We start from the raw sequence: 27729 nt of genomic DNA, 5'->3' as shown, positions 1-27729 counted from the left end.
TTGTTTATCTCAGATTTCAAGCCATTGTTGGTTGCCTACTTGGCAAATATCATTTCCCAGGATGTTTGTATGACTTCTCACTACTTGGTGAATCATTGACTCCAGTTTTCATTTGAATAATGTAATGAGTTTCATCAGTCTATTCCTTTGTACTTTTTTTTTGGGGGGGGGGGGGATTGTGTGCTGAATAAGAGAATCCTTTACCCTGAACTTTGAAGATATTCTGCCATATCTTCTGCTGAAACGTTAAGTTTTGCTTTTCGCATTTAGTCTGTGAAGATACCCGAAAAGGAGTTTTATCTGTCTGTTTTTAGTGCTTGCCAATCTAACACTGCCGGAATGCCAAAAACTGTGGATATCTGGGTTCTGGATGATGGTGCATGCCTGAAACCAGGAGGCTGAGGCAGGAGGATCACAAGTTCAAGGCCAACCTTGGCAGCTTAGAAAGACCCTGTCTCAAAACAAAAATAACAAGGTCTGGGGATGTAGAGTGCCCCTGGGTTCAATCCCTGATACCTAAAAAAACCAAAATCAAACTAAAACCAAGCCAAACCAAACCTTGACCCTTTGTCATAGGTTTACTGGGTGCTGCTCATCATCTGTGAAGGGCCCAGAAGGGATACCTGGGACACCCTGGTGGGACTGGGACTGGGAGGATGGCTGAACAGATGGATGGAGAAAGGCAGGCAGTGTGACAGGTACAACTGGACATCCATCCTGGGGGATCTTTTGAGAACTATGGCTTCTGGATTGGCCAGTGTGGCTGTGGCCCCAAGTGGTAACCTCGATGGGCTTGTAGGTGGGGATTTAGGTAGGGCATGGGCTTCTATTTCTGCGATGGCTTTATTCTTATCAGCGTGTGTGACCTTGGGCAATAGTGTAGTCCATGGAAGCTTGAGTTTTGTCACCTGTATGGTCTAGGTGAATAATCTGAACACAGAACTCAGCATGCTCTTAGCATATGCTATGGTCATTACTATGGATTTCCTAGCTATAGCCGAACTGGAAGGAAGGCATTAAAAAAAATCATGGCACCCTTGACACCTGACAGAGTACCTGGTTTATGATTAGCAGTCAATAAATACTGTTCAGCAGGTTTTATGTCATATTTTAAAGGATCATTTATTGTTTTCTGGCTATAATTTACTCATCCACTTATTTATTCTTTCAATAAACATATGTTGAACCTTTGCCTTGTTCCTGTGACTGTGCCTTCAGTTTCCTCCCTGTAAGTTGGGGTTTCTATGGGAGAATGTTTCTAAGGTCTTCCCTCCAAATCTGCACCATGGTCTGATTTGCTATGTGATTTCCAAGAGTAACCAGCAGATGGCACCCTAGGACTGAAGACTCTTCTCACAGGGCCCTGGTCCATTCCTTTCAGACCTGCCTCTTTATGCCCCAAGATAGTGCTGTGTTAGGAGGGGAGAGACCAGGATAGTACAGGCAAATGCCATGTAGAGGCTGCCAGCCCAGGTTTCCCATCAGATCTGAGTGACCATCAAGGATTCTTCTGTTTTCACCCACTAGCTTCCCATCCCATCCCTGCTCCTGCTAACTCCTTGAGAAAACAGTTCTCATTTTGCGGTCAGGCATTCTGCAGGAGAGAGTTCCGATGCTGAAATTAAGGATTATTTTCTAACTAGATTTTGGGTGTACAGCTTGACAGCCCCAGGGCCCCTTGGAAGTTTCCCACTACCAGTCCCAGGGGTACTGACTGACCAGGCAAACCTGTGAGTCTGGCCCTAGCACTTTTCTCCTGTCACCCCCTCCTTGTGCCAAGCTCTGAGATGCTGGTTCCACTTTTGTGGCAATGTGGTGGACCTGCTGTGTCCCTGATCCCAGTATGTGCAGCCTGGTTTGGGTCAGACCCTGGGAATGAAGGTAGGCACCCTTCCTAATGCAGAGGAGAGCACTAGTTCTCTATAGGAGGGGTCCCCACCTAAGGAAACTGTCTTCCTAGCTCCAGAAGGGAGCAAGGCTGGACTTAGGAGAGGCAGGGCACAGATGAGGAGATGTCTGGATTAGTTTTGTTCCCAGCTGTTTTGAGGGGCAGGAGCATCCTTGGAGTCATAGTGGCTAGAGGGAAAACTGGCAGTGGCTATGTCCATGAGGAACTGAAGTCCTGGGAGTAGGCTGCTTCTTTAGGCTGGACTGCTGGAGGAGCAAAGTAGGTATGCTTTCTCTTCAGGAATGTGCCTCAGCCGCAGGCAGGGAACCCTTGTCTCTCCTCAGCAGCAGCCCAGACACCTTGCCTGGGAAGTGGCCCAGAGCAGACCCTATTCCTCCCTGTCCTGACACCACAGGGCAGAGGGAGAAGGAGCTGCCTCAGAAGGGCAGGCCTTTCTTTCCTTGCCTGCCCTCAGGAAAGGGCGCACCAGGGCTCCAGGCACATCCTTGGCCTGACAGTCTTTGGTGAGCAGTTCCTCATCTCCCAAGTCTCAGTGGGGATAATGTCCACCAACAGGGATACTCAGCTTGCTTGGTTCCCACTTTGCTGTGCCTGCTAGATGCCTCCTCCCTTCTTCCCTCCCCTTCACCTGGCCCTGGCAAGCCTGGCAAGGGTCCTAGACCCTATCTTCACCATCTCTCTTGAGTAAGGCGGCCTTTTCCTTGAGGGTTTCATAATATTCCCAAGTGGTTTGAGACAACCTGTTACAAACGGAATTACTACAGCGGTCAGATCCTCCCCTGGGCACCACTGGGCTACATTAGCTGGCACCTGGTTTGGGACCTGCCTCAGCATCGAGGACCCCTGCCAGGCTCATTTCAGTGAGACGAATGTGTCCAAGGTGTTATCCAGCCTCAGTGTGGCCCCCTCCTCCTCATGGTGCAGTGCATCCTTCTCTGGTACTTGCCCCTCTGCCAGCTGGGCCCATACTCCTATGCTTATTTGTCCTGGATGGCTGGCATTGTCCAGCGCTTGGCAGGTCTGCTGTGGAGCTCTGGGGAGTGTGGACAGATGCTACATAGCCACGTGGGTCCTAGGTCTCACTGCATCACTTGTCACACATTAATGGTGGGAAGTTGTCCCCTTTCAGTGTCTCTGCTTCCTCTTCTATAAATCAGAACCAATAATCCTGACTTCCCAGGAGTGTGGTGCATAGTGAGCAGTCACCAGTGGGAGCTAGGATTACTGTGACCACTGTCATTGCCCCACTGTCCCACCTGGTGACCATACGAACTATAGGGGAGGATGGCAATCTCTCAGGGGGAGGGAGCTGCATGTTAGTGTGTCCTGGGAGAGAAGGCTGGGGTTGTATGTAGTAAGATGGGCTAGACATAATCACCAGCAGAGGGCAGGATAGCTGGTTGACCCCAGTTCCTCCCCTTAAGCCACCCTCACCCTGCCCTCCCCTGCAAGGCTTTCTGTGGATATTTGCCTTATTGGTTTCTCCTGGATCCTCCTAACTTGGGAGAAAGATGGTGCATCAGATGGTCCAGTGGAATTTAACTGTCCAGTGGAATTTGCAAACACCTCTTCCTACCTTGCCTGGAGTGCTCTAGGAAGTAGAAGGTGGGGAGGGAGGGAGGAATACCAGTGATGCTGGGGTGGCTTTGAACTGGATCCAGAGGGTTGGGTGGATCCTGGACTGTGAGGTTGGGAAAGGGCATGTAGAGCAGAGGGATCAGCAAGAGCAAGAGGGGGTCTCAAGGGGGAAGAACAAGTACAGATGAGCTGCAGTGGAGGATAGATCTAGGGAACCCAGCTGCAAGGCCCAACATGGGGGTCTGGGAGTCTGGGGTTCCTCTGCAGCCTGTGGGGAATCATGGAAAATCTTGTGCTGACTGGGCTTTGGGAACCAGGAGGAAGATCTTTACTGGGGAAGGCCTCCTCTGATCCTTATGCACATCAGTTATGTGTTTTTAGGTTAAAGATGCTCATGGTGAAATAACTGCTCTTTTTCACAGTTAGCATTAAAAAGCACAAAACAAGTGTTAACCGTTTTAAGTCACATGTTATTTCTTCTTAAACAAAAGCTCCTTTGGGTTCTTGCTGTTTGGTGATGTGGGGAGGTGCAAAGGGAATCCCCACACTGGATCCAGTGGGAATGGGGTAGTCAGAGCCAGGTTTGAGTGGTGTATCTGCATGTGTGTGTGTGTATTTGTGTGCATGAGCGTGTACGCATGTGTATGTGTATAAAGTCATCTGCTGCCCCCAACTCAGGGCTTTGCTTAAGGTTCTGCTTCGAGGAGGAGGCTTCGGGGTGGCTATATGCACTCTGTGGTTTCCTGGCCCATCCAGGTACAGGACAGGGCAAAGACCCAAGACCTTTGGAAGGCATTGGTACACCTCTGCTCCTCCCATGGAGCAGGACATCTACTTGGCCTGGGGAAATCCCTGGTTGATTGCTTCTCAACCTTCACCTTGGTTAGGCACTTCTCCTCATATATAAAATGGATCACCACTGGCAACCTGAAGAGGTGGAGTGTAAATAAAATAAGTTATAAGAAGCCTGGCTTTGTGTCCCACTTGAAGGTACTTGGTGACACATCTTGATTTCTAATCAGTGCTTTCCCATCACCCCAAGATGACTCTAACCACACAAGCTGGTCAGCAAGCACTGAGTCCCAGTGTACCTCTCCTCCCTAGCACCCCAGAGGGTTTTGCCCTACACTATTATGGGAGAATGAACTTTTTCCTAACTGCCCTGGGAGGATGATTCAGACCTCAGCAGAGGTATCTGTAGGGTGAGGAGTCTGGGTAATGGTGCAACCTAGACTAGTGTTGGGCAGGGTCCTGAGGGCAACAGGAGGTTTCCCCCAGACTTCCATATCTTCAGTCCACAGGGGCCTGACAGGTCTCCCCTCTCTCGCAACTTCTTTCCTCTCAAGGTTATTCCTGACATTAATTTTAAAATGATTTTACCTGGGGTTGGGGGTGTGGCTCAGTGTTACAGTACTTGCCCAGCTGGGTTCAATTCTCAGCACCACTGATGGGTATTTATCTAATTGTGTGGAGATGTGGGAGCAGAGGAGGAAGAAAATTCAGTGTGGAAGGTGTCCCAAGCTGCCTGAGACAGCACCAAATTTAGCCATGCACACAGCACACTGGGACAAGACCCGGCTCCATTCAGGATATTTTATTTTCTTCAAGTAGACAATCTTTGACTTTCATATGGTCACCAGTTCCTCTCTTTCCCTCTGTACATTTCTTCAAGTCCTTGGCTGTGATTCTGCACGCTGACCTTGGACGCATGGGTAACTGAACAAAGGGTGAGAGAGAAGGAGATTTGGCAAGGCCTCTGGAGGTGCCTCCCCTCTCAGCAGCAGGGGTTCTTATTTATACATGGTCCTTGGCCAAGGTCCTTTCAAGGCCAGTGCCCATGGGCCCTGGGACAGGAAGGCCCAGAGTGCACGGTCCCAGCAGGGCCTCCCTCAGGCCACAACACTGGCTGTGCCTTCACAGGAGTCATTGCAGCTCCCAGCCTGTCTCAGGCTTGGAGCATGCAGGGACCGGGGGTTAGGGGGGAACACCATCTCTTGCCTCTCCTTCCTTCACTCAGCAAAGCCACAGATAATTTATGCTTTAAATACCAAGACATTTAGCTATTGTTCATTCGCTCCTAGGTGAAGAACCTTCTTTAAATACATCACATTTATTTTTCTTAAATAAAAACAAAGCAGAAAACTGCACCAATAACAAGAAGACGCTGCAGAGGCTTATGTACAACGTGTCCTGCACTAGCCTTGCAGGACTATTCGCCCCAGAATCCTTTGGAGCAGAGGGACAGAGTCGCCCGGGTAACAACTTTTACACTTAGCAAGCCAGACACAAAAAGGATCACCTGAAAAAAAATATGTTTTGAAAATCTGCATTTAAAAAAGAATACTCAACTGCATCTGAAATTTTCTGTATATTTTTTGTTTTCCTGCGAAACACCACGAGATTTGGCCAAAGGGGGAAAAAAAGGTATGTCAGAGAAAAAAAAAAAAAAAAAAAACAAAACAGGTTTCAATTTATAAAACATCAGACCAGTAGAAGAAAAACTGGAATCCCAGCTGGTCTAATTTGAAGTAAATCGTGCCACTTGTTTTATTGTGTTGATTTTTGCTGCATATTTTGAAGCTGTTTTAAAAAGAGCCATGAATGGCTGAAGGTCTGGTTAGTGCTGGACACCTGGCTCCTCAGGTCCCAGGTCCAGGACAAATGGGGTTTAGAGCAGCTGTGTGTAGGGTGTGGCCAGCAGGATGGCCTACAGTCCCTGCTCTGGTCCTCACTCCTTGTCATTGGCAAGGTCCTCAGTCGAGAACTCAGGTGATGAGCTGGCCTTCCTCTAGGCAACAGGGACACAGTTGGTGTGACCTGATCACAGCCCCGCTGTCTTTCCCCAGCTGTTGGTTGCAGACCTCCGTGCAGAGTGGGGCCAGCTCAGGAAGGCAGAGTGAAGGGACAGGATGGTCTATAATGAACTTGTGACAGCAGCTCCTCAAATCTTGATGAGACCTCAGTGCTCTGGAGAACTTTGCCATCTCCAGGTATGCGTGTGTGTGTGTGTGTGTGTGTGTGTGTGTGTGTGTGCACGCGCGCATGTGCACACGTGTCTAACTACCTAGAAATCTATCCATATATATTTATGTTTGCAGAAATGTGGGGCCAAGGAGGTGGCAGCTGAGGGGGGTGGGGGGACATTCTTCAGGCCCCCCATTTTCTGCCCCTGGGTTGGGCCTCTCTAGCACGAGTAGGGGTGTGATACCCCATGGGTTTTACCACAGGCAAGCAGGCTAGGCCTGGCTCCTCAGCAAAGGCCAATGTACTTAAGATTGTTCTGTATAATGACAATCTGTCACTGCATCAAAGACAAACTGGATGTACTGGTGTCAGTGGCACAGGTGAAGTGGGAGTAGATTTCCTTGGTCTCCTTGTTGCGGTTCAGGTCCTCGAACTGCCGTTGGATATAGACGGCGGCCTCCTCATACGTGTTCTGGCCCTTGTATTCAGGGAAGCAGATGGTGAGCGGGATGCGCCGGATCTTCTCCGACAGCAGGTCCTTCTTGTTCAGGAAGAGGATAAGTGAGGTGTTGATGAACCAGTTGTTGTTGCAGATGGAGTCAAAAAGGCGCAGGCTCTCTGCCATTCGACTCTGGGTTGGGGGAAGGAAAGTGTTGGCATTAGGGCACACAGCAAGCATAGACTCTAGACCCTCAGTCCGTCAGGAGAGAGCCCCCCCTAGCAGGGCCTGCCAGCCCAATTCTGGTCCCCAAGAGAGCACCATCCTTTTTGTTGTAGAGTCCTTCCTCTCTCAGGTCAGCTTCCTCCCACCCTCTGAATCCATAGTGTTCTGATGCCTGTCCCTCACTTGCCCTACATCCACACATGAAAGCTCAAGTCTTCTACATGAGCTACTATTAGATCATGTCTCCCTTAAGTCTGGATTTTGTGCAGTCCTTTGAAATATTGATCCTGCCACATGATATGTGTGAAGGGGCAGCCTATACTCCTGTAACCAAAGAATTCTGAACTAGGAATGAAATGCCTGCCCTGCAACACTCTCCTCTCCCCACCTGCCCTGGTTTTTTATACACTGCTACATACTTCTGACCCTGCTGTACACTGAGGGCGGGATTCTGATCCTATCGCCTGGTGGCCTGAACTAAGCAGGTGGGCTTGGAACATGTAGAGAGCAGGACAGCATCTAGGATAGAGCAGTGACCAAATCATAGAACATGGCCCCATTCTCCACCCCTCTTTACCTCTCCACTTTCTAAGGACATGGAATAATAACTCTGAACTTCAAGGATTATAATGCTTTTGTGTAACTCCCCAATCCACTACAATACTGATAATTCTCACTTCTAAAAGGAATAACTACCAAGAACTGCTATTTGGAATTACTGCCGGTAAAAGCTATCCTCATTTTAAGATAAAATGAACCAGCTAAGAGTCCAGACAAGTCTGGGACCTGTTTAGTTAAGATCTAAGGCTTTGGATTAAAGGCCTTTTCTGACCAGATTTTATTCACCATTGACAATGGTATTCACCCATAGCAACTGTAGTTGGCATTAATAGTACACATGAAGCATCAATATCACCAATGACTGCAGTATAACAATAAGTAACAACTATAGCTGGACATAAAATAATTGTTCATCCCTTACACTTTTTTAATTCCATTGTACAGAGGAAGAAACTGAAGGCTAGAGAGGCAGGAAATGCATTCCATGTCCCTTGGTCAGGATCTCCAGGTGTGTTGCTCTTGAAGGTCAAGATCCAAGGGAGGTCACCCCAGGGGTAGCCAGGAGGAAGCCTCACAGACACCCTGCTTTCTGTGTCCATCTGGGAGACCATGTTTTCCAAATCCAATCTTGTTGCTTCTTTAGAATGATATCGGAATAACATATTGAAAAAGTGAGCAGCCTCAGGTCTAGGTGCGGGTGGAATTGACCTTACTGCAGAGAGAATAAAGAGGCAGGGTCCCAATTCCAGCAGTGCTCTGGGGAGTAAGCACCTCCACAGTTGAACTGATATGATGTTCCCAAAGGTGAGATCAGTGTTGGTCTAGGAATGTCACATTCTACTGGGAGAGTAATTAGCTCTAATAGACTCCTGGAAGCTACACTGTAAAGATGATGTGAAAACAGAGCTGTCACTTCTCACAGGAATGTTATAATTGGAGGTCATGTTTCTGACCCCAAATACTGCATCAGATAAGGTCATTAGCACATATGCATTGGTTCATTGAACAGAAGCTTGCTGAACGTGTTCTGAATCCATGGGCTGACAGGTCCACATGCCAGGTGATAGGGTCCCAGAACTGTGAGCCCTGGTGCTGAGGGAACAGAGGGTCTAGGCAGGAATATCAGGCTCCATTTAGAGGTGGGCCAGGGGGCTTCCCCCCAGCTTGTGAAGGGGATAGTCTGGCCATTAGCAGGGTATGGACATGGCATTCAAGAGTGGATGGGCAAGCATAGAGTGGGGTAAGGGCCTGGCTCGGGCTCTCTGAATCCTGCTGGATCACCTGGGGTGACAGCTGGGGTAGATTCTGCATCCAGCTCAGCCCAGCAGTTCTTGGGCAGAAAGAAGAATGTAGCCAAAAAGAGGGGCAGGAGCATACCTCAGCATGCTACAATAGTGCATGAATGCTGGCCATCACTTGGGGAGGGCTCGGCAGGTTGGTTCTCTGTGGGGCAAATGTGAATGGGAAGAGCTCAGGTGCCGAGTCCCACATGGAGCAAGTTGGAGTGGCAATGGGAGGGGTTAACAGATCAGATGGGCAATCCCATCCCCTAGGCTATCTTAGCCACACTTTTTGTTGTGTAAAACATAAACACCAAAAGCCCCTTCACCCAAGTGACCTGAACCCTTTCTGTGATGATGTTTCTCTTTGGGAACCCTGAATGATTCTGAGCATCCAGTTCCTGACGAAGATCAAAGAAACTCAGACACTTATCTCACAGGCCAGTAGAGAGTAGAGGAAGTAGGGCCCTTTCTCCATTATGTGGCATCTTTTACACGTGCTCACTGGAGTTTTGATTTCTGTGGTAGCCTTGTAAAGGCAATAGGCTTCCCAGAAACTCAGGACGCTCTCTTCTGAAGTCCATTTTCACACCCCAGGTTCGTTTTGCTTTGCTGGTATTTGGGGGGCTCAGGTTCCCTGTTTCTTCTCTATTCCTTAGGACAACCATGGGGAACCACAATGGCCCTCATGACAGACTCCTGAGGAAGCAATGGCCCTCAAAGAATACAAAACCTCTATTTTTATAGATGCCTGGCCCTCTCATCCCATTCCCTGAGTTCTGCCTAGTGGGATTCAGGAGATCTTATGGAGATTCTGACCCTTGTGTGTAACTTGTGGGTTCAGAGAGACATGGAACTTTAGAGTGGGGGTAGATCCTAAGCTAGCTGCCTTCATTCAACCCTCACTGATAGTTGGTTGAGTCCTGAGTATGGGCAGTGTACCATGGGGAGGTGGATGTGAACACCTACCCTAGGATCTTTACAAATTGGGAAGGCTGCTCAGAAGGCCTAGTACGGGCAGCATAGAACTGACAGGTACCCTCTCAAAGTGTCTGAGGGCCTGGTAAGTGAGACAGTGAGACTGTCCTGCTGGGATGTGTCCCTAGACCAGAGGCCTGATGCTTTCAGAGGCAGGAGGGACAGTGGGGAGGCTAAGGACCCACAGGCAGGTCCCTGCTTAATGGAAGCTGAATAAAGAATCCTACACTCAGAGAGGGGTGCCATATGGGGCACAAAAAGACCATCAGTAGAAGCAGTGATGGAGCTGTTTACTCCTCTGACAATGGTGCCTGCCCATGGGTGCCTCTCAGTCTCAGAGCCATGTCACAGTTGTTCCTATGCTCTTACAGTCCCACATGCAGACAGACAGGCAGAGTGGTATCCTAATACTTCAAATCACAGCCACTGAAAATGCCATGTTATTTTGGGCTGTGACTCTGAAAACCATATGAAACTTGCATGAGTATGAGGATGGAAAGGATGAAAACCCCACATGCCTTGTCTCCCAGGCCTCTTCCTATAGTACCTCCTACCTGTCCAGGTTCTGCTCGCCCTGCAGGGCATTCTTTCCATCTCCTTATAGCACACATCTGGCTGTTCCCCTGTACCACCATAAGGTCCCAGTCCCTCAGTCTGGCCTTTAGGGGTTCCTACCCCTTGGTGGGTATAAACAACCAGAGGCAGCTTTGCAATCATCCAACTATAGTCACTTTTACAGCATCCATCCCTTCCCTGTCCTGTAGTAACTTCCCCAATCAACCAGATACAAACATGCTCTCCTCAAACCTAAGAATCAAGAGGAGCTGTCCCTGAAAGCCATGACCCCATTCAGGGAGAAGTTTTCCCATTCCACACACTGGCTAAGGCCTAGAGAGGGGCTGACTTGCCAGGGCTCATGGAGAACCCTGTTTTTTCACCAACCATAATGTTCTCTTCCAGTAAGAAGCCCTCCTTGCTTTACCTCTCCAGCTGCCAATGGAGCAGCAGTGGGGGGAGTGCAGCAGCTATTAGTTGTTGTGATGCCAGTCCAGGGCACTGATGCCCACTCAACTCTCCAGGGCTTGCTCACCAGCAATATGGCACCTTCTATGAGGCTGGAGTTTGTCTGTACATTCATTTATATAAATAACATGGAGCAGATGATTCCCATCAGAAGTCTGTGCAGTGGTGGGAATCTCACTGCTGGCTGGTGGGAAATCAGTGATTTGTAAAAAGGTGTGTCAGTGGTTGGATATAGTCCCCAGGGTGGTGCAGTCATTTCTTAGCCATTTTCAAGAAGAAAGCCCCTGCTCAGACAGAACCAAATATACCCAATGCCACTGAACCTGTTTTACCTTAGGGTGGTACTTGTTTGGATCCTGGCTCCCACACCACAATATGAAGGGAACTGATAGTACATTCCTAAGGGGCTTTCAGCTTGCTGACCTTCAAGTCTGGGGTCTTCATCCCAAACATCACTGTCAGGTGTCACACCTATAATAGCCAAACCAGGACCAGCTCCTGGAACAGAATTCTGAGTGACCAGGGTGAGTTAAGAAGCATAGCAGAGCTTGTGTCTGGTTAGTCAGGGGCGGAGGCCCCTCAGTCTCAATTCCTTAGAGGCTCTTCTAGTGACACAAAAGGGCAGATGTCCCTGGTTATATGCACACGGTCTGGGGTTCAATTTTTTTTTGCAGGGGTACTGGGGATTGAACTCAGGGGCACTCGAACATTGAGCCACTTCCCCAGCCCTGTTTTGTTTCTTATTTAGAGACAGGGTCTCGGGCTGGGGAGATAGCTCAGTTGGTAGAGTGCTTGCCTTGCAAGCACATAGGCCCTGGGTTCAATCCCCAGCACCGCAAAAAAAAAAAAAAAAAATAAATAAATAAATAAAAAAAATAATAATAAAATAAAAATAGAGACAGGGTCTCACTGAATTACTTAGTACCTTGCTGTTGCTGAGGCTGGCTTTGAACTCACAATCCTTCTGCTTTGGCCTCCAGACCTGCTGGGATTACAGGCATGTACCACTGCGCCCAGCTAGGGTCACTCTTAGCACAGGCTTGCTTTGCCTCAGACAACTCTCTCCTTTTTAGTTCTGTTTCCTCATCTGCAAGATGCCAGGACTAGCCAAGTATAGTGATGCATACTTATAATGCCAGATACTTAGGAGGCAGAGGCAGGAGGTTTGTGAATTGGAGCAACTTTCTAAGTTTCAGCGAACTTAGCCAAGATGCTGTCTCAAAAAATAAAAAGGGCTGGGGATGTAGCACCCTTTGGTTCAATCCCCAGTAACTCCACCCCAACTAAAAAAAAAAAAAAAAAAAAAATGTCAGGCTATTGTAAGGAGGCACAAAGGCACAATACTAAAGAACCTGTAGCTGATGGCACTCTTCCCTGCCACACCATTTGCCCCTCATTTTGCAACTGGAATGTCTTCTCACCAGTGAGTTCTCATGTAGGGCCCATGGGCAGAGGAAGATGTGGTGAAAATAGAGGGAACAGGCCTCAATTTTTCAGCTAGGGACTTAGCCAGTGATATACCTCTGTGCTGGTCACAGGCCCAGGTCAACCTGGCTCCTTGGGAGGCTCCTATGACCCCTTAGCTCAGAGATCTGATGGCCACCCAAGGCAGAATGTACCACAGGCCACCTGGACCTCATGACACTGAGTCAGTACCTCATACTGCATGTTAGGCCAGTCTCCTTGAAGTAGGTTCCCCTAGTTTGTGGGGCTGAACAGCCCCAAGTACTGGTTGAGTTCTTCCAGTTACCACTGTTACCCCCATTAATAGGTCAGGCTAAATGCTGGCTCATAGGAGGGATGTCTGGGGAGGCAGGAGGCTCACCAGGGCCTCATGGAACCCATGTTCCAACCCTCAGTTCAGTGTACCCCTCCTGGCCCACAACAGTGCTGTATACTGAAGCCCACCTGTGCTGTGGCTATAGAGGAGCCCAGAAGGCAACAGCCTTCCTGTTCTTTCCTCACAGGTCACCCAAGTGATGTATGTGGTAACTCAGTAACTACCCTGAGGAGCAGAAGAGTCACTAGGTTGGCTCTGAAGCTCTCTCCCTCCCCTCATTTCTAATGTCCTCAGGCATGCACCATCTTCCTATAGCCTGTCTCCTGACTGAACTCCTGAAGTAAAAATCTGAACCCCCACACTAGCTCTTTATGACCCATGTATTCTTTATCTCCTGTCCCCCTTCTTCCACATTATTTCTTATTTCCTCAACTCATTTGCCCCTCAGTGCCTCATACAGGCCAGCTCTACCACACAGACACTCCCAGTCTCCCACCTCACTCTGGTCAAGGTGCTAGCTTCTCAGTGCCTCATACCCCTCACCTGTGATGACAATAGCTCACAAAGGGGCATGGCTTTTAATCAAACAAACACACATGTGCACATATACTTAGAAATTAATATACTGGTAAGTACCTGATAGAGCTAGTGACTGCCCTAGTGTTTTCATTGTTTGCTGTGGGACAGTAGGCCCTTTACCCACTGGGGGTAGGAGTTTGGGTTCCCATCTGGTACACACATGTGGCACCTGTCCAGGTGTGCCTGGCTGGATGTAGAGCTAGAGGCAGTCACATTGCCTCAGGTCATCACACAGGGCTCCAGTGTCAGTTGGTAACAATGACTACTGCCTTCCCTCCCTATGAAGGAAGGGATGAATAACTCTGATATAAAAACCAGAAAATTTCCAAAATGAGCAATTATATTTTATGCTTTGACTGAAGTTTAGAAAATAATGTTATAGTTTCTTCTTAGAACTAAAAAGGACTCAAGTCAAAATAGCTGAAAAATCAGCCTTAGACTCCTTGACTTTGGGTGGAGCCCCTCCTTTTGGGAGATCCTATGGGTTAGGTAGGTAGCCAGCATTGCTTAGGGATGCCCCTGTAGAAAGGTCCTCCAAGGTCCACACTCACTTCATGCACCTCCACCTTGGAGGCCACCAAGGTGCTCTGGGTGCCACCAACCCCTCCTATCCTGAGAAGACTCAATGTGTGTGAACCTTGTCTTCATCGGGATATTGCTCATTTCTGGACCACCCACAGCCCCTCCTAGAGGCCCAGCATACTCCAGCCTCTCTCGGTTTCCATGCTGGCTACCAACATGTGATAATTCTCTGGAACACTAGTCCAGTCCAACCCCTTCCCAATCTCATGTCTCTTGTACAAACACGCCAACATTGGGACCCTCACCTCCCTATCCCTACTCATGCTGAACATGAGCCACTGGATGACTCTCATCACATACTGTGGCCAGGTAAAGGCCCTGTCCTGTTTTGTGCTGGGGAATGCACTGGTGGCTAGGGAAGGCTCTGTACTAACCTGTCTTGTCTCCCTGTCCACTCATTCTTAACCAATTCCCAGGATTCAGGGCAGGATGCTGTGGCACAAAACAAGTACACGGCCCCAATCAGGGGTCTCAAGCCTCAGACCTTACCTAAAATGTAGGCAATGTGAAGGTTGCAGCTCTTTCTGGTACTGGCATGAATCCTAGGAATGAGTAAGCTGGAAACCCCAGCCCCATTGGCAGCTCGTGAACCTCCTTTCACCATGGAAACCCCCACCTCCTGCTTTGTTTTCCTGAGCAGGTGGCATTGCCATCTACAGTGCAGATACTATTTGAGTCTGAGATGAGTGACCCAATGCTCACAGCAGCAAGAGGAAGGGGAAATGTGTTAGGGTGAAGATGGAGGAGGGCAAAGGCCCAGAGGCAGTAAGGGTATGCTGGGGATTTGGTGCAGTTTATGGGGGCGCTGTTGTGCTGGGTTCAGTTCCCTTATCTGTAGGACAAGTTCTCAGTTCTGGTACAATCTGGGATGCCCAAGTTGGCCCACTATAGAAAAGCCTAGAACATTTGTTCATGGAACAGTGAATTCAGCTTTTCACCCTGGAAATGGGGCTGTGGGGCTGGGTAGAGAACATGAATGAACTTCATTCAGCAGTCATTTGGCCCCCATGGTTGCTTCTTGCAGCAGCTGAGCCACTGGCCTAGTCTGAGCAACAGAGTGCCAGGCTCCAAGAGCAGAGCACTGACTGGAAGGGACAAGGGGAAGTTTCATATGGGGCTAGAATTCATGTCGGCACCCTTCAGAAATGATAGCCAAGCCTCTGGCCCTCCCTTTGTGGTAAAGGTTTTGAGGCTGCCTGCTAGCTTGGGCAGGAGAGGCATGAGGGGCACAGGGGATAGCTCCTGGGAAAGCAACCAACACATCCCTGGTTAGCAGCCTCAGTGTGGAATTGACTGCCCCTCCCATTTTCTGTACTCTGACAGAGCAAGTAAACACAGGGTTTTGGGCTGGTGGCAGGAAGAGCCTCTGCCACATCCCTGGACCATCCTCAACCCTGCTGATGTGAAGTCTGGGGCACTTCTCTAGAGGGGAGATGAGAAGACCCCCACCCTCCAACCTATGCCCTGTGGTCCTGGTAGGCACAAAGGGGTGGAGGAATCTGTGATGTTCATGCCCCTATGCCCAGCACCCATGTTAGATGTGTCTGCAGCTGTGGAATGGTGTGGACCACCAGAGGGAAGTAGTCTAAGGATGGTGTCAATCACTCAGGAAACAGCTTATTCTTTGTCTCCAGAGTCAGGGCAAATCTTTGGTCTGGGAGAGGTGTATACATGTGTTTCTTCTCATTGCTAAGTAGCAGAGAAGTATATGGTGATTAAGGGATGCTCAGCTGGTTCTACTGGCTGGCTGTAGGAGGCAGGTGGGGGTGCCTCTGGTCCTATGCTCTGTAGGGAAGAGGCCATCCCAGGTCCAGAATGCAGAAGGCTGGGTAGCTCACATGATGGGTGGGATTGGGACATAGGGAGGTGGTGCTGACAAGTGTTGAGAGTAGAGGGTTGGATCTTGGGATCAGCAGAGTCTCCTCTGGGCACAAGAGTAGTTGTCTGTGGAATCCCAAGCTGTCACAAAGAAGTCATTTAGTTAAGCTTGGAACATTCAGTTCTCTTAGAGAGCACTGAGGCTGAGCAGCTGTCTACCATGTGCCTTTTTGGTTAGGGTTGGCCTCAGGGCCAGGGTGCTTGCCCAGTGACACCTGTAGGGTCTCAAGTGGACTGACAGAAAGGGTTACTGTGCTCAGAGTGGCCCTTTGTAGGTCACATCAGCTCAGATAACTGGCCACTGGAACTTAGTTCTATGGGGTGTTATTTTCTCCCTGCTCCTGGATTCAGCTGGTGCTTCATCGAACAGCTCTGTCCAGCTGGAACTCTGGAGGTCTTACCCAGTGTCCCCACCCCATGCTACCCTGTCCCTGCAATTGAGTCCCTATCCCCAAACAGATCCTCCCTGTGCTTCGGCTCTGATGGACCTTTCTAGATCTCCCTGCCAAGTTCCCCACCCTAACCACTCTGACCACCACACTCAGGTGTGTGGTGCCCCTGTCCTCACAGAGGAGGGGCCTTTCTGTACACATTGCCCCACTCAGCTCCAACAGGATGCTAGGCCAAGTGTCCCTCTGAGGATCCATTTCTCTCTCCTTCTGCCCTGATGTCCCTGGGACCATCGTATTATTGGCTGTAGAATGTGACCACATACTCCGTGGAAGGTGTTTCAAGTTACTGGGTCCTTGGATTTTCCAGGGTCTTGGGTTGCCACTACAAGATGGGTCAAAGGGCAAATGGCTTGCTAGACACTGAGCCCTATAGTCTGGTGTTGGCAGGGTGTCAGGGAGACTGATTCTTTTTTTTTTTTGCAGTGCTGGGGATTGAACCCAGGGCCTTATGCTTGCAAGGCAAGCCCTCTACCAACTAAGCTATATCCCCAGCCATGATCCTCTTTTGAAGTATGGTTGCTCTCCCACAGCCCTGCTGGCTTCCTGGGGAAGGGTCCTGGGACCCAGATCACCTACAACTTTCTATCACCAAACTGCAGGGAATTCTGGGCATGTCACTTCCTCCTCCAGGCCTCAGCTCCTGCCTTAGTAAAATAAATTGCTTGTTCATAACAGCCACGTCTGTCTACTGTAGTGACTTGGGAGAACCTGGATCAGTTTGGTATTCCTGTGAAGCCAGCCCTGATCTGGGCCCAGGATGAGACACTCCCTGTTACCTTCCTGCCTCCAGGTTCCTTCACACCCCACATAAATGTAAGGCTTTGCAGGTGGGGTCCTTCTTCAAGCCCCTGACAGTTTTTGGGGTCTCCCTTTGCTGCTAGATTGGACTAAGTCCATTGTGCATGAATCTTTTGCTTGTCTGTGCCTGGAGATTTGTGGCTGCAGCCCCTGTCTGGTGGCCAGCTGGCTGTGCTGCTGGTAGTATCTCTGGCCCCACTGCTCTCTTCTGCTTTAAAGCCTGTGGGGAGTCCACTGTCCACCTCTTGTCCTCAAGGAGCTTAAGACACATAAGGGTGATGGGGAAGGAAGACAGAGCAGGGAAGCCAGACAGAACTCAAGCAGGCAGTGCAGGGATTCTTTTCCTGGCAGTAGCCCAGAGCAGGAGCAAGTGGAGGAGGTGTGAGTCATCTTTGTTCACACTCTCAGAGCTGGGCTCATGGGCCTCCCCAGGCAGTCCCAGCTACTGGCTGTTCCCTGCTGGAATCCTGTCTCCTCAGTGGAAGTGACTTCTGGGAGCAGGGTTTGTGTTTGGCTCACCGAACACCTAGAATGAATCACAGTCAACTTATATGGATAAGACAGATGTACCATGGTTCTGCTGACCACTGGGAAATGGCAGGTGAGGAGGATTCAGCTACCTTAGTGCTCTGATTGCCCTCGGATCCTTCCCAGCACTAAGATGCTGGGAGGAAGTAACAGTAGCTGTCACCCAGGCCCAGCTGCCCCTCCCTCTGCTCAGTTTAACACACCAACTCTTAGCAGACGCAATGCTGTTTCCATGACAACTGGGGAAGACGCCTCCACCCTCACACAGTAACACAGACCAAAGGCAGGAGGAAGCTGCTGGTCTTTGATCTGGGGCAGGGTCCCAGTCCAACATCTGCCACTCATCCACTTGGGGTAGTAAGAGAGGGGCTCTGGAAGTTGGAGGGATCTGGCCCTCTCTCAGTTCCTTTAAGGCCCTGGTTCACTCTGCCCTAACGGAGAGGTTCATGGGCAGAGAAAAGGGCTCTTCTTCTGGTGACCTGCACCTAGATGGAGGACCTATGGGTGGGGCGGGCCTCCTGGTAAGAAGGAGGCACAGGATGCTGTGGCATCTATGAAGGAACTGAAAGGGCACTGGATGGAGAACCGCAGGGCGTGTCTCACCCTTGGCATCCTGAGGTAATTTTAGCCCTGGCTTCTACCTGTGTGTTTGTGTGTGGGAGGAGGTGGGGTGACTGTCATGATGCCCTCCTTTGTTGCCTTAAAGAAGTGGTTGTAAGGGACTCCCCAGACTTACCAGGGAGAGGAAGCCACAATGGGGCTCCTTGCAACTTCCCATTTATAGGCCTTTCTGCCTGGCCCACCACCCCTGCCCCAAGGATAGCCCCCAGATAGTCCAAATCACCCCTCAGGTCTGGTCATCTCCCCACTGCTACTGGTCTTAGGGAGTTGAGAGGTATCTGGGGACAGAGCCAGATATGGGGTCACTTCCAGTCCAATCTGGTTAGCATTCCCCTCTTCTTCCCCCAGCAAACCTAAAATGCTACCTTGATGGTCTGGAGAATTGGATTAATAAGGCTAATGACTTGGTGAGCCCCCAAAGCTACTCTGCAGGGACAGTACAGAAAGGGCTAGGTTAACAGCCAGACTGGGAGAAACAGGGATGAGCATGGGAATAAGAGAGGGCTGCTGTGTGCCACCTCTGAGTCCTGCCTATGCTCAGGGCATTCTTGCTCAAGATGGTAACTTCCCCTTAGCTGACCAGGGTGGGGCAGCCTCACCCACTAATCAAGCCTAACCCTTGAGGCCTCTGCATGCTTCTGCCCCTGTAGCCCCTGTTGGTATTCAGGATGCTGAGGCAGAAAGGCATGGCCCTGCCTACATGGAGGGTGGCTCTTCTGCCTTTCTGCCATCAATCCCAGCTACTCCATGGCTCCTGGTTCCATATCCTGCCTTATTCTTGCTTCCCACCCTCAGCCACAGTCTTCCCAAGAATAGGCCCTGGGTATCCCTACTCTCAGGTCCCCTTGGTCAGATTTGCACTCAGCTCAGTGCCCATCCTTTCCATCTGATCTCTTCTTTCTGGCTTGCTTCAACTGGCTAAGTACTGTGTGTGAACCAGCCTGGAAGGATAGCACCTGGTCCCTTAGCAAGGCAGGATGCAGCACTAGAGGTTGGGGGGACAGAACGAGGGGTTGTGGAGGGCAGTCCATTCTGAGCCTCTGCCCACCAGAAGGGCTGGCTCCTATTTGCTGCCAGGCCCAGTGTGGGCCATGGTTCTCCTTGAACTCAACTTTACCCCAGTCTCAGGTGCTAGTAGCTGTGAAACAGCAGTTACTTTGGGTAACTGAAATGAGTCACAATAAAGACATTGCTAGTAAATAGTAACAAGGAGTGGGGAGCCCAGCATCTCCTTCCCATCCACTCATCAGAATTGACCAGGCCACACAAAGACCCTGTTCTTTCTAAGAGGATACATGGACCTGAGGCTGAGATGTAAGCTCAGCTTTCTAGAAGCTTCAATTGAACTTTTCTCTGAACCCCAGGTGGTCACTCCTAGATAGTTCTTAAGTTCTTGCTGTGTGCAAAGTTTTCTCCTACCTTGAGGGACAGAGAGGAGCAAGGAAAAGTCCTGGCTTCAGAGAACTGAGTCCCCTGGAGGAGGGACACACATGCAAACCAGTTGCCAAGCAAGGCAGATGAAACAAACACAAGGGGTGGCTAGTATAGTGGCTACCATACTGTGTAGGCCTCAGAATAGGTGTCACAGAAGGCCATGCCAGGGCTGGGCACTGAAGATGAAGTCACTTTGCTAGAGAAGGCCACTCAGGCCATGGGCACCACCCATGGGGTGCAGTGTGCAGAGGGCCTAGTGTCAAGTTGTGGCCTCTGCCTGTGTTCTTTCCCATGGTGGTACCTTGTGACACTTGGCAAGTCTATGTCACCACTTTTGTTTCTCACTGGGACCTACCTCCATGCATGTGCTGTGGTCACTCCCCTGTGTCAGGCCTCTAGACTTCTAGTCTCCCCAACACATATGCCTCAACCACAGGGATTCCTCTTTACCTAGAGGTCTTTGCCATGCTGTCCTCTGCAGAGATTGCTCTTCCTCTGGTTTATACAGCTGGTTGGTTCACTGACTCCTACTTCTGAAGTACCCTCTCATCATGACTTCAACCCTTTTAAAAAATACTGTGCTGCTTTTAATACTATTGGACTTTTTTTTTTTTTTTTCCAGTTCTCAGTTTATTTGTGGTTCTCACCCAAAATACCTTTCTTTTCTTGTGAATTTTAAGTTCTGTCTGTGAGTTTATATATCTTGGAACTTTACCTACGGGAACTGCTTTGAGACCTAAAAGTAGGTTCCCTCAGGGAAAATTTATATTTGTTTCCTTCTAAAACAAAAAATAAAGTGGACTCTGTTCTTGTTGCTTATCATTTGTTAACGAGCACAGGGATGTTTGTCTGGGGACTGCTTTCACCAACTTGGGATAAATGGCAGGCAGGGCCAGATGGTGTGTGTTAGGCATTCAGAGTGGCAGCTGTGTGTGGGGCCAGGGGTGAGAGGAGATGTGGGTGCCCCAGGCCTCTTGCACAGGTGCAGCTACCCCAGGTAGTCAATTTGGCAGAAGAGACTGAAAAGGCTTAATAAGCAGGTGTTCTTCCCGCTCTAAATGTTTAGGTATTGTGTAGTCTTGTATCTTGGTGGGTGAAGCTTTGGGTTTTATTTTTGTAATTCAGCACCCTGTGGCTAATCCCCTTGTGTTCTGTGTGCAGAGACCCAAGAACTCAACTCCACTGCTGTGCTCTCCTAGGTGGGTTCCCTTGCTGGGAACACTGTATGGCTTAGGTGCCAGGTTCCTGCTCCACCCACCCCAGCTGCCGATGCCACCTGCAGATAGCTCCAGATCCACAAGGCCCATGGGGTTCAAGCAGAGGTTAGTGAGCGGCACAGAGGATTAGCAACTGGGGGCTATACTTCACAAAATCAGACACTCCTGAGGCTCTGTTTGTTGGGGCCCTCAACTTTTCTTCAGGACCACTGCTTCATCTGATGCCTCTATCACCTTCTCTTCTCCCCATCCCTATCCATCTCCACCAGCTGCAGGCAGCAGCCCAGACAGTGAGGGAGGACAGACCCACCCATTTTTTTAAAAAAATATTTTTTAGTTGTAGATGAACAAAACACCTTTATTTTATTTATTTCTATGTGGTGCTGAGAATCAAATCCAGTGCCTCACACATGCTAGGCAAGCCCTCTACCACTGAGCCACAACCCCAGCCCCACCACCCATTTTTTTTTTTTTTTAGAGCACTTAGCTCTGTGAGCCTCAGGCAGTGACAGATGGGACTTCTCTGCCATGGCAGTTGGGTAGCAATGAGTCCAGAAGTCAGAACCACTGCTTGCCTGTGTATACTGCAACCCCCTTACCCCAGCCCTAAACAACTATGCCCAGTGATAAGTGCAATGCTCATAGTAACAGCATGGGCCAGGCCTGCCACTTCAAACAGCAAGACTGTTTAAACAAGATAACAGGCTGCCAGTAAACCCATAACCCAGGCCCTAATAGCCTGCAAAGTCCTTGTTCTGAACCTGCCAGAAATGGTGGAGAGCTGCTTCCTGTCTCATGCAGCAGTTCAGCTTGTCTGCCTCTTATTTGCTTGTACAACATCAGTGGGGTTGGGGTGATTCTAAGTGACAGCAAGGGAAATAGCCTCCCAACCCTGTTCAGCAGACAGCCAAGGATCCTTGGGATGCAGTGGTGGGACCTCCAAGTCAGAAGGCCCTTGGTTTTGCCATCTGGGCAACCTGTTCTTGGACCCAAGTTCCCTCATCTGTGTGGTAGAGAGGGCTTAGAGGCTGTGTATGTTCTTGGCCAGGCTTGGTGCCATCTGCTCATATATATGGACCTTCCATTTCCATTTATTCTGTTGTAAATTACCACACACAGACTTCTGAACCCACAATGTACCTTGTGAATGAAGTTCTCAGGAGCTAGGTGAGGGGCGTGGAGCTGGGTTGCTGGGCCAGCCTGCACTGAACAGTCTCAGTGGACACAGGTGGCCCACTGACAACCCTGGGACTACTCTCAGGCCAGGGCCCTACCTACCCTAGGTTGCATGGTGAGCCATAAATGGCCCGGAACCCAGAACTTTCTCAAGTCCCAGTGGGGCTTCACCACTGACAGGGCTTTCTAGGAATTTCAGGGCAGCTGCTGGACACTATGCCCTGTCAAATGTGTTATGCCAGGAGCAGTGGCCTCTTAGTACAGGTCCAGCATCCCACCCATCCCTCTATTTTGCTTTTTTGTCCTCATTAGATCTCAGAATCAATGACTGGCAAGATCTTGGTCTGATGAGACCCTTCCTGTGTTGGTCAAAGTCCCTGGGAAGCAAAGTCCGGGGTGCGACATGTGGGCACTGGGAGTCACAGGCAGGGAGGGGATGATTTAGGAAGACTTCCAGTGCTGGGAGAGCAAATTCCCACAAGGTTCTGGGAGCATCTGCTTTGAAAGGGCCTGGAGCGCCAGAGTCCTGCTCCATTTCATGCCCAGTACACTGGCAGCACTGCGGGATGAAGCTCAGGCTGCAGGTCATGCTGGAACTCACATGCCTTCCCACCTGGCAGGGAGGGGCACCTCTTTCAAAGTCTCAGTTTGCCTTTGCTTCAGCTGAAATGAGAACTGACTCCTATTTGTTTCTGTGTTAAATCTTGCTGGCTTGATCTAAGTTCCCCTGCTGTCAGTCACTGACAGGAAATTAGTAGATAGCAGGACACAGGTGCCTTGTAGACTGGAGGTTGTCAACACAGACGCAGTCCTGTGCAAGGAAACTGTAGTTCATGATATCCCTCCTAGCTCAGCTTCACAGGACCTCCTGGGACTGTACTACAGCCCAGTAATATTCAGCAAGGTGAACACTATGCCCTGCTGGTTGCTGGGGCTGTAGCCTCAGCTCACACCTCTAGGTGCCAAGGCTTGTGAAAACATCTGCAGCAGGCCTAAGCCATTCCTGTGAGGGACCTGAGAAATTGGGGTAAGGAGGAGAGATCCCAGTGGGGAACCAGTGCTTGTGGCCTATAAAATGGATTTCTATAATGCTCATCCTTTATGAAAAAAAAAAAAAAAAAGTACTTGGATCATTACTGGCCTAACCCAGCATCTCCAACTGTAGGAACAGTAGGGCTGGAGCAAGCTCAGACTATCTAAAATCTAGTTCAAGTGTTGGAGCCTCTCCTGAGAAGAATGTACACGTGTTTGAACAGCTGCAAAATCCAGATGTGATTTACTCCCTGGCTCCTAAGCACTGCCACAACAGGTGCCTGGAGCCTGGGAATGTTTGCTCCCATCTCCAATACCCACAATGCATGAGTGCTAATCTGCTCAGAATGCAGCAGTTGCCCAGTTGTGAGGGCTGATGGGCTGGAAGGATGACCTAGGTAGGCCTTACGCTTCAAAATGGTCCCTCTGGAGTTGTTTGAAGTGTGTGGCAGGATGAGCACCAAGTGTGTTTGAAGTGAGCACCAAGGATGAGGCTTCCTGTCTTCCCTGAGCAGCTGCTCTAGGAGAAAAAACTTTTGCATCCTTGGCCAAAGACTTGGTCATCAGATGTGCAAAGTAGCCAGGAGGTCATGTAAGGAGGCTGGTACATGGTATAGCCACTTCCAAGTCCTTATAGCAGCAGGAACCATCATGCCAGTGGTGTTCCCAGGCTGAGGACTCTTGGTCTGTCTTGTTATTTCTCTGGGCCTCAGTGGGAATGAAGGCCTGGGCTAACTCTAAAGACTTTAAGATGAACCTTTCGGACAGTGATCAAGTCTTAAACCCAAGAACATCCCCAAGGTTGCTGTTTATGCTGTAGGCTATACCTTCTGGAATGTTGTAAAAGCCACGGAGCAGGTTGTAAGCAGCAATTTAAAAAACAGATGAGAAAGCACCCTTGCTTAGTGCCATTACTGTCATGGCCACACCCCATATTCACATGGTCATCACCTTCTGAGTTCTTAGCTCCACCAAGGATGACCATCCTCTGCCCTGTTTCTAAGCCGGTACCTGAGGCTGCACTCTTCACCAGGAGGATGCTTTTACCCTTTAGTCACTCAGCTTAAGCATCACTACCTCCTGGGTGTGTCTCCACACACCTCACCACTCTTCCATTTCTCTTTTTACCTACATCACTCAATGGCTGTGTAAACCTGTCCTTCTAAGGGATGCAGTGAGGGAGAGAGAAAGAGACAGTTCAGGATGTCACCCAGGGCTCAGAGGCATCAGTCCAGGAAGTATTAACCCAAACCTTATTCCATTGGTATACAGGGGAGTGTCTCTAGCCCTCTATGATGCTAGGCCCCTGGCTGCCCAGTAAGACATGGCTGTCCTTCTGGAGACTCAGGCTTAGCTTGGGCCACCTGTTCCCTGGCCTGCTGGACAAACCAGGAAACAGACCATGTTGACCCTCATGCTGTGTGTGGCTGTCTCTGTGAGAGAAACAGTAAATGGCTAGCAGGGCTCAATAAGCAGGCAGGCACAATGTTCCTATCAGGTCTTTGACAATTACCACAGTCTTCTCAACTACTCCAAACCTGGCAGGGGTACCTGTGAAAAGAGTGAGGCCACTGGGGTTGAGAGAGGCTCACTACTCTGCTGACCCCCTCAGGGTCTAAACCCCAAAGCAGATAACTCTCCTCTGTCACAATGTTACACCAAGCACAGGCATAAATGGTAGATAACAGTCATGTCTTTCTGTGCTGAGGTTTAAACTGGGCCATGATCACAGAACAGAAGAAGAAAATGCATCATTACAGGCTTTCTATCCATTTCTTCTTTTTTTACCTTGAGCTGTAGCCAATCCTACTTCACAGTTGAGGAGGCAAAGGCTAGACAAACTTGTCTGTGCTAAGGTAGAGCCAGGCTGGATCTGCCTGGTGCTGTGCCCTCATCTTCTGTGGTCTCATCCTCAGGCAGATGAGGCTCCAAGAGAAGCAGGATATGTGCCTGTAGTGCAGTTGTTTTTCTACACCTTCTCTCCTGCTGGCCATGGATGGGAAGCCACCAAAGAACCACAGGTTTCCTTGGTTAGTATTTCCAGTGTCTTGGAGCCCTGGGAGACAAAAGCCAGGGCCTGTGGCTCTTCAGAAATGTTGAGCAGGTTACAGGTTTTCCAGCTTTCATTTGTCACTGCTTTTGGGAGTCCTGTGAGGAAGGGACTTGCCCATGATCACTCTCTGACTGGGCTAAATTGCCCTGAAGGCTCTGTGTTTCCTGGGTCAGGATGTTGTTCAGCTTCTCCCTGGGTTACCACAGGCCAGGAAAAGGTGTGTGGGGTTACAGTCCTTGGCTGACCTCATTGGTAAACCTCAGGCCATGGGGCCTGGGGTCCAGGGCAGTCGGTTGTTATTATTAATGAAATTAGACAAAGTGTTGTAGGCAAGGAGGCATTCACCATGGGTACAATGAAGACCAGATTAGGGTGAGATATGGCTCAAGCCTGCCTGATTTGGAGACACACGTAGGGAGAAGGGACACTTTTCACTCTGACCTGGCCAATGTTGAGTATCTCTCTCAGGACCCAGTGTCCCTTCCCTGGCAAACTGCCATTCTAATCCTTCCCGTGGGCCCTGGGAAGCCTCACAGGGGCTCTGTGCAGAAAGCCCTGTGCCCTGTCAGCACAGATACCTTTCTGCCCCATAGGGTGAAGCATAGGTACCCTGCCCCTATTCCCACCCACCTCCTGTTGTTCAGGGTCAGTAACAGAACTCTCTGAGTGGCACAACCCCCAAGAGGTAAAAACAGGTCAGTGAAGCCCCCAGTGCTCTTAGCCTCCACCCTCAAGTCCGTTCTTGATAAATAGAAAAATTGTTTTTCAGTTCTTAGATTGTACAAATCCCTTAAAACAATAATAATCTGTGTCTTAAAACTCAGAGCTGTTCTGATGTGTGCATAATGAGCAGGGCTAATGCGCTCAGGAAATTAATTACCCACTAGCCAGGGCAGGCTGAACAGATGCAGGGTGGGGAGTCATTCTGCCTTGAGATTCTTAGTACAAACAGAGAGGGACATCTTTATGAGCATCCAGTGTGATTGTCTGTTAAGCAAAAAAATGCACAGACTGGGCATGAGACACTGGTCAACTCCAACTCCATCATAGTGTATTCTGGCAGCACTGCTGGCAAGGGCAGCGTTAGGGATTGGATGTGGCACCTGGCACCTTCCCTGCCGCTGATGCAGAGTACCCGGAGAGGCCAGATTTCCCTGAAAGTGCTGTGCACAGAACTGCATTCTCCATGGCCCCAACAGCAGCCCACAAACCACTGTGACCCTGGGACAGTGGGACCCCCTGGGCTGGAGTCAGAGGGGACCAGGCTGGCAGAAAGGTTTCAGTTCCCAAGGACTAGATGGCCCTGGAGGTGGTATAACTCTAAGAGACTCCAAGAGGTGGGAGGCAGAGAGGCCAGACTGAGGCAGGTGCAGAGTATTGAGCAGCTAGTACACGAACTTCCCAGACATTGCCCCTGCCTTGCCAGGTATATATGCACAGCTGGATCACTGGTCGCCTAGAGTACTGCCAGCACTTGTGACCAGGTCCACCACCCAAGGTCCCTGGCTCCATCTCCCAGCTTTCATCCTTGCCCTAACTGGGCATTGCAGCTAGCTGGTTGTCACCTGGGTGGGCCCTCAGCTTCTCTGAGTCTGTAGTTTGTGATCAGTGAGTAGTGGGTATCTGCTTTCCCAGGAACCTACGTTTTGTGTCCATGATAGGTGGGGGATGTTGGAGAAGGAAACATCCTGGCACAAGGTCCTTGATGCTTTCCAACTAGCATTTCACATCACTGAGCTAGGACCTCTTCTCTGCTCTCAGGTGGGGACACAGCTACAGAGGACTCTATCAATAACAAGTTATCCTTCTTTCCCTGTCATAGTGGGAGCTCCACTGGCAGGACCATTCCTTAGCTCCTTTGTGCAGTAGTTCCTTACCCGTGGTTGGTCTTCAGTGAGACACTGGCCAAAAGGTGGGGTGAAGCCTGGGCCTGAGCTTGGGTACTTGATTTTTAATACATCTCCCTGACCCCTACCCCCACTACACCTGTGTGGTGGAGCTTTGGGTTCCTGATATGGCTTTTCCATTTATCCTTCTTTCCTTATCCTTATGAACTTAGCTCTGTCATTGAGTGTATCACCTGCCCCTCTGTGGTAGTCAGTAATCTCCTGCTGTGTCACTATAGGCCAACCAGTAGATGCAGGCTGTCACTGAACACAGCTGGGTAGCAGCTGGGCCACTAGCCTCATCAATCCATTTTTTACTCGGATGACGGATTTACATAGGGATGTCCATGGTGGTCCTTGGATCTCTCAGACTAGTAACCCTACTAAACTTCTTTTTTTTTTTTTTTTTTTCGGTGCCGGGAATTGAACCCAGGGCCTTTTGCTTGCAAGGCAAGCACTCTACCAACTGAGCTATATCCCCAGCCCCACTGATAAACTTTTGAGGAAAGAGAGCAAGTGCCTCTTCTGCAAAGGAGGCACTGAGACCAGGGATTAGGGGTTAGCAGTGGCAGAGCCTCCATCTCTCCAGTTAGTATGGGCTGGAGCTGACTCATACCACCTTACCAGAGCTAATTTTTCAATCTCTAGGAAGTTTGTTAGCTGACATCATATTGACAGTGTCGAATCAGCCAGGTGGCAGTAATTATACCACAGAAATTGGTGAGTTCTACAAATCAGTACCCCCATGCCACACTG

At 49.7% G+C, this 27729-nt stretch overlaps 2 protein-coding genes across 6 annotated transcripts in view; one reads left to right on the top strand and one right to left on the bottom strand.

Moving 5' to 3' along the window:
- The window catches only part of RSPH14 (radial spoke head 14 homolog), a 239423-nt gene that overhangs the window by 15564 nt on the left and 196130 nt on the right, over positions 1–27729 (top strand). The gene's annotated exons all lie outside the window — the stretch shown is intronic.
- GNAZ (G protein subunit alpha z) overlaps positions 542–27729 on the bottom strand; it is a 42709-nt gene continuing 15521 nt past the window's right edge. Inside the window, 3 exon segments of the mRNA XM_079149731.1 lie at positions 542–6779; positions 6781–6812; positions 6815–7082. Of these exon segments, the coding sequence (XP_079005857.1) occupies positions 6738–6779; positions 6781–6812; positions 6815–7082 (342 nt within the window). The 3' untranslated portion in view covers positions 542–6737.

This window comes from Sciurus vulgaris (genome assembly GCF_902686455.1).
Source record: "Sciurus vulgaris genome assembly, chromosome: 8".
NCBI lineage: Eukaryota > Metazoa > Chordata > Mammalia > Rodentia > Sciuridae > Sciurus > Sciurus vulgaris.
This window is presented reverse-complemented; position numbering and strand designations above follow the sequence as displayed.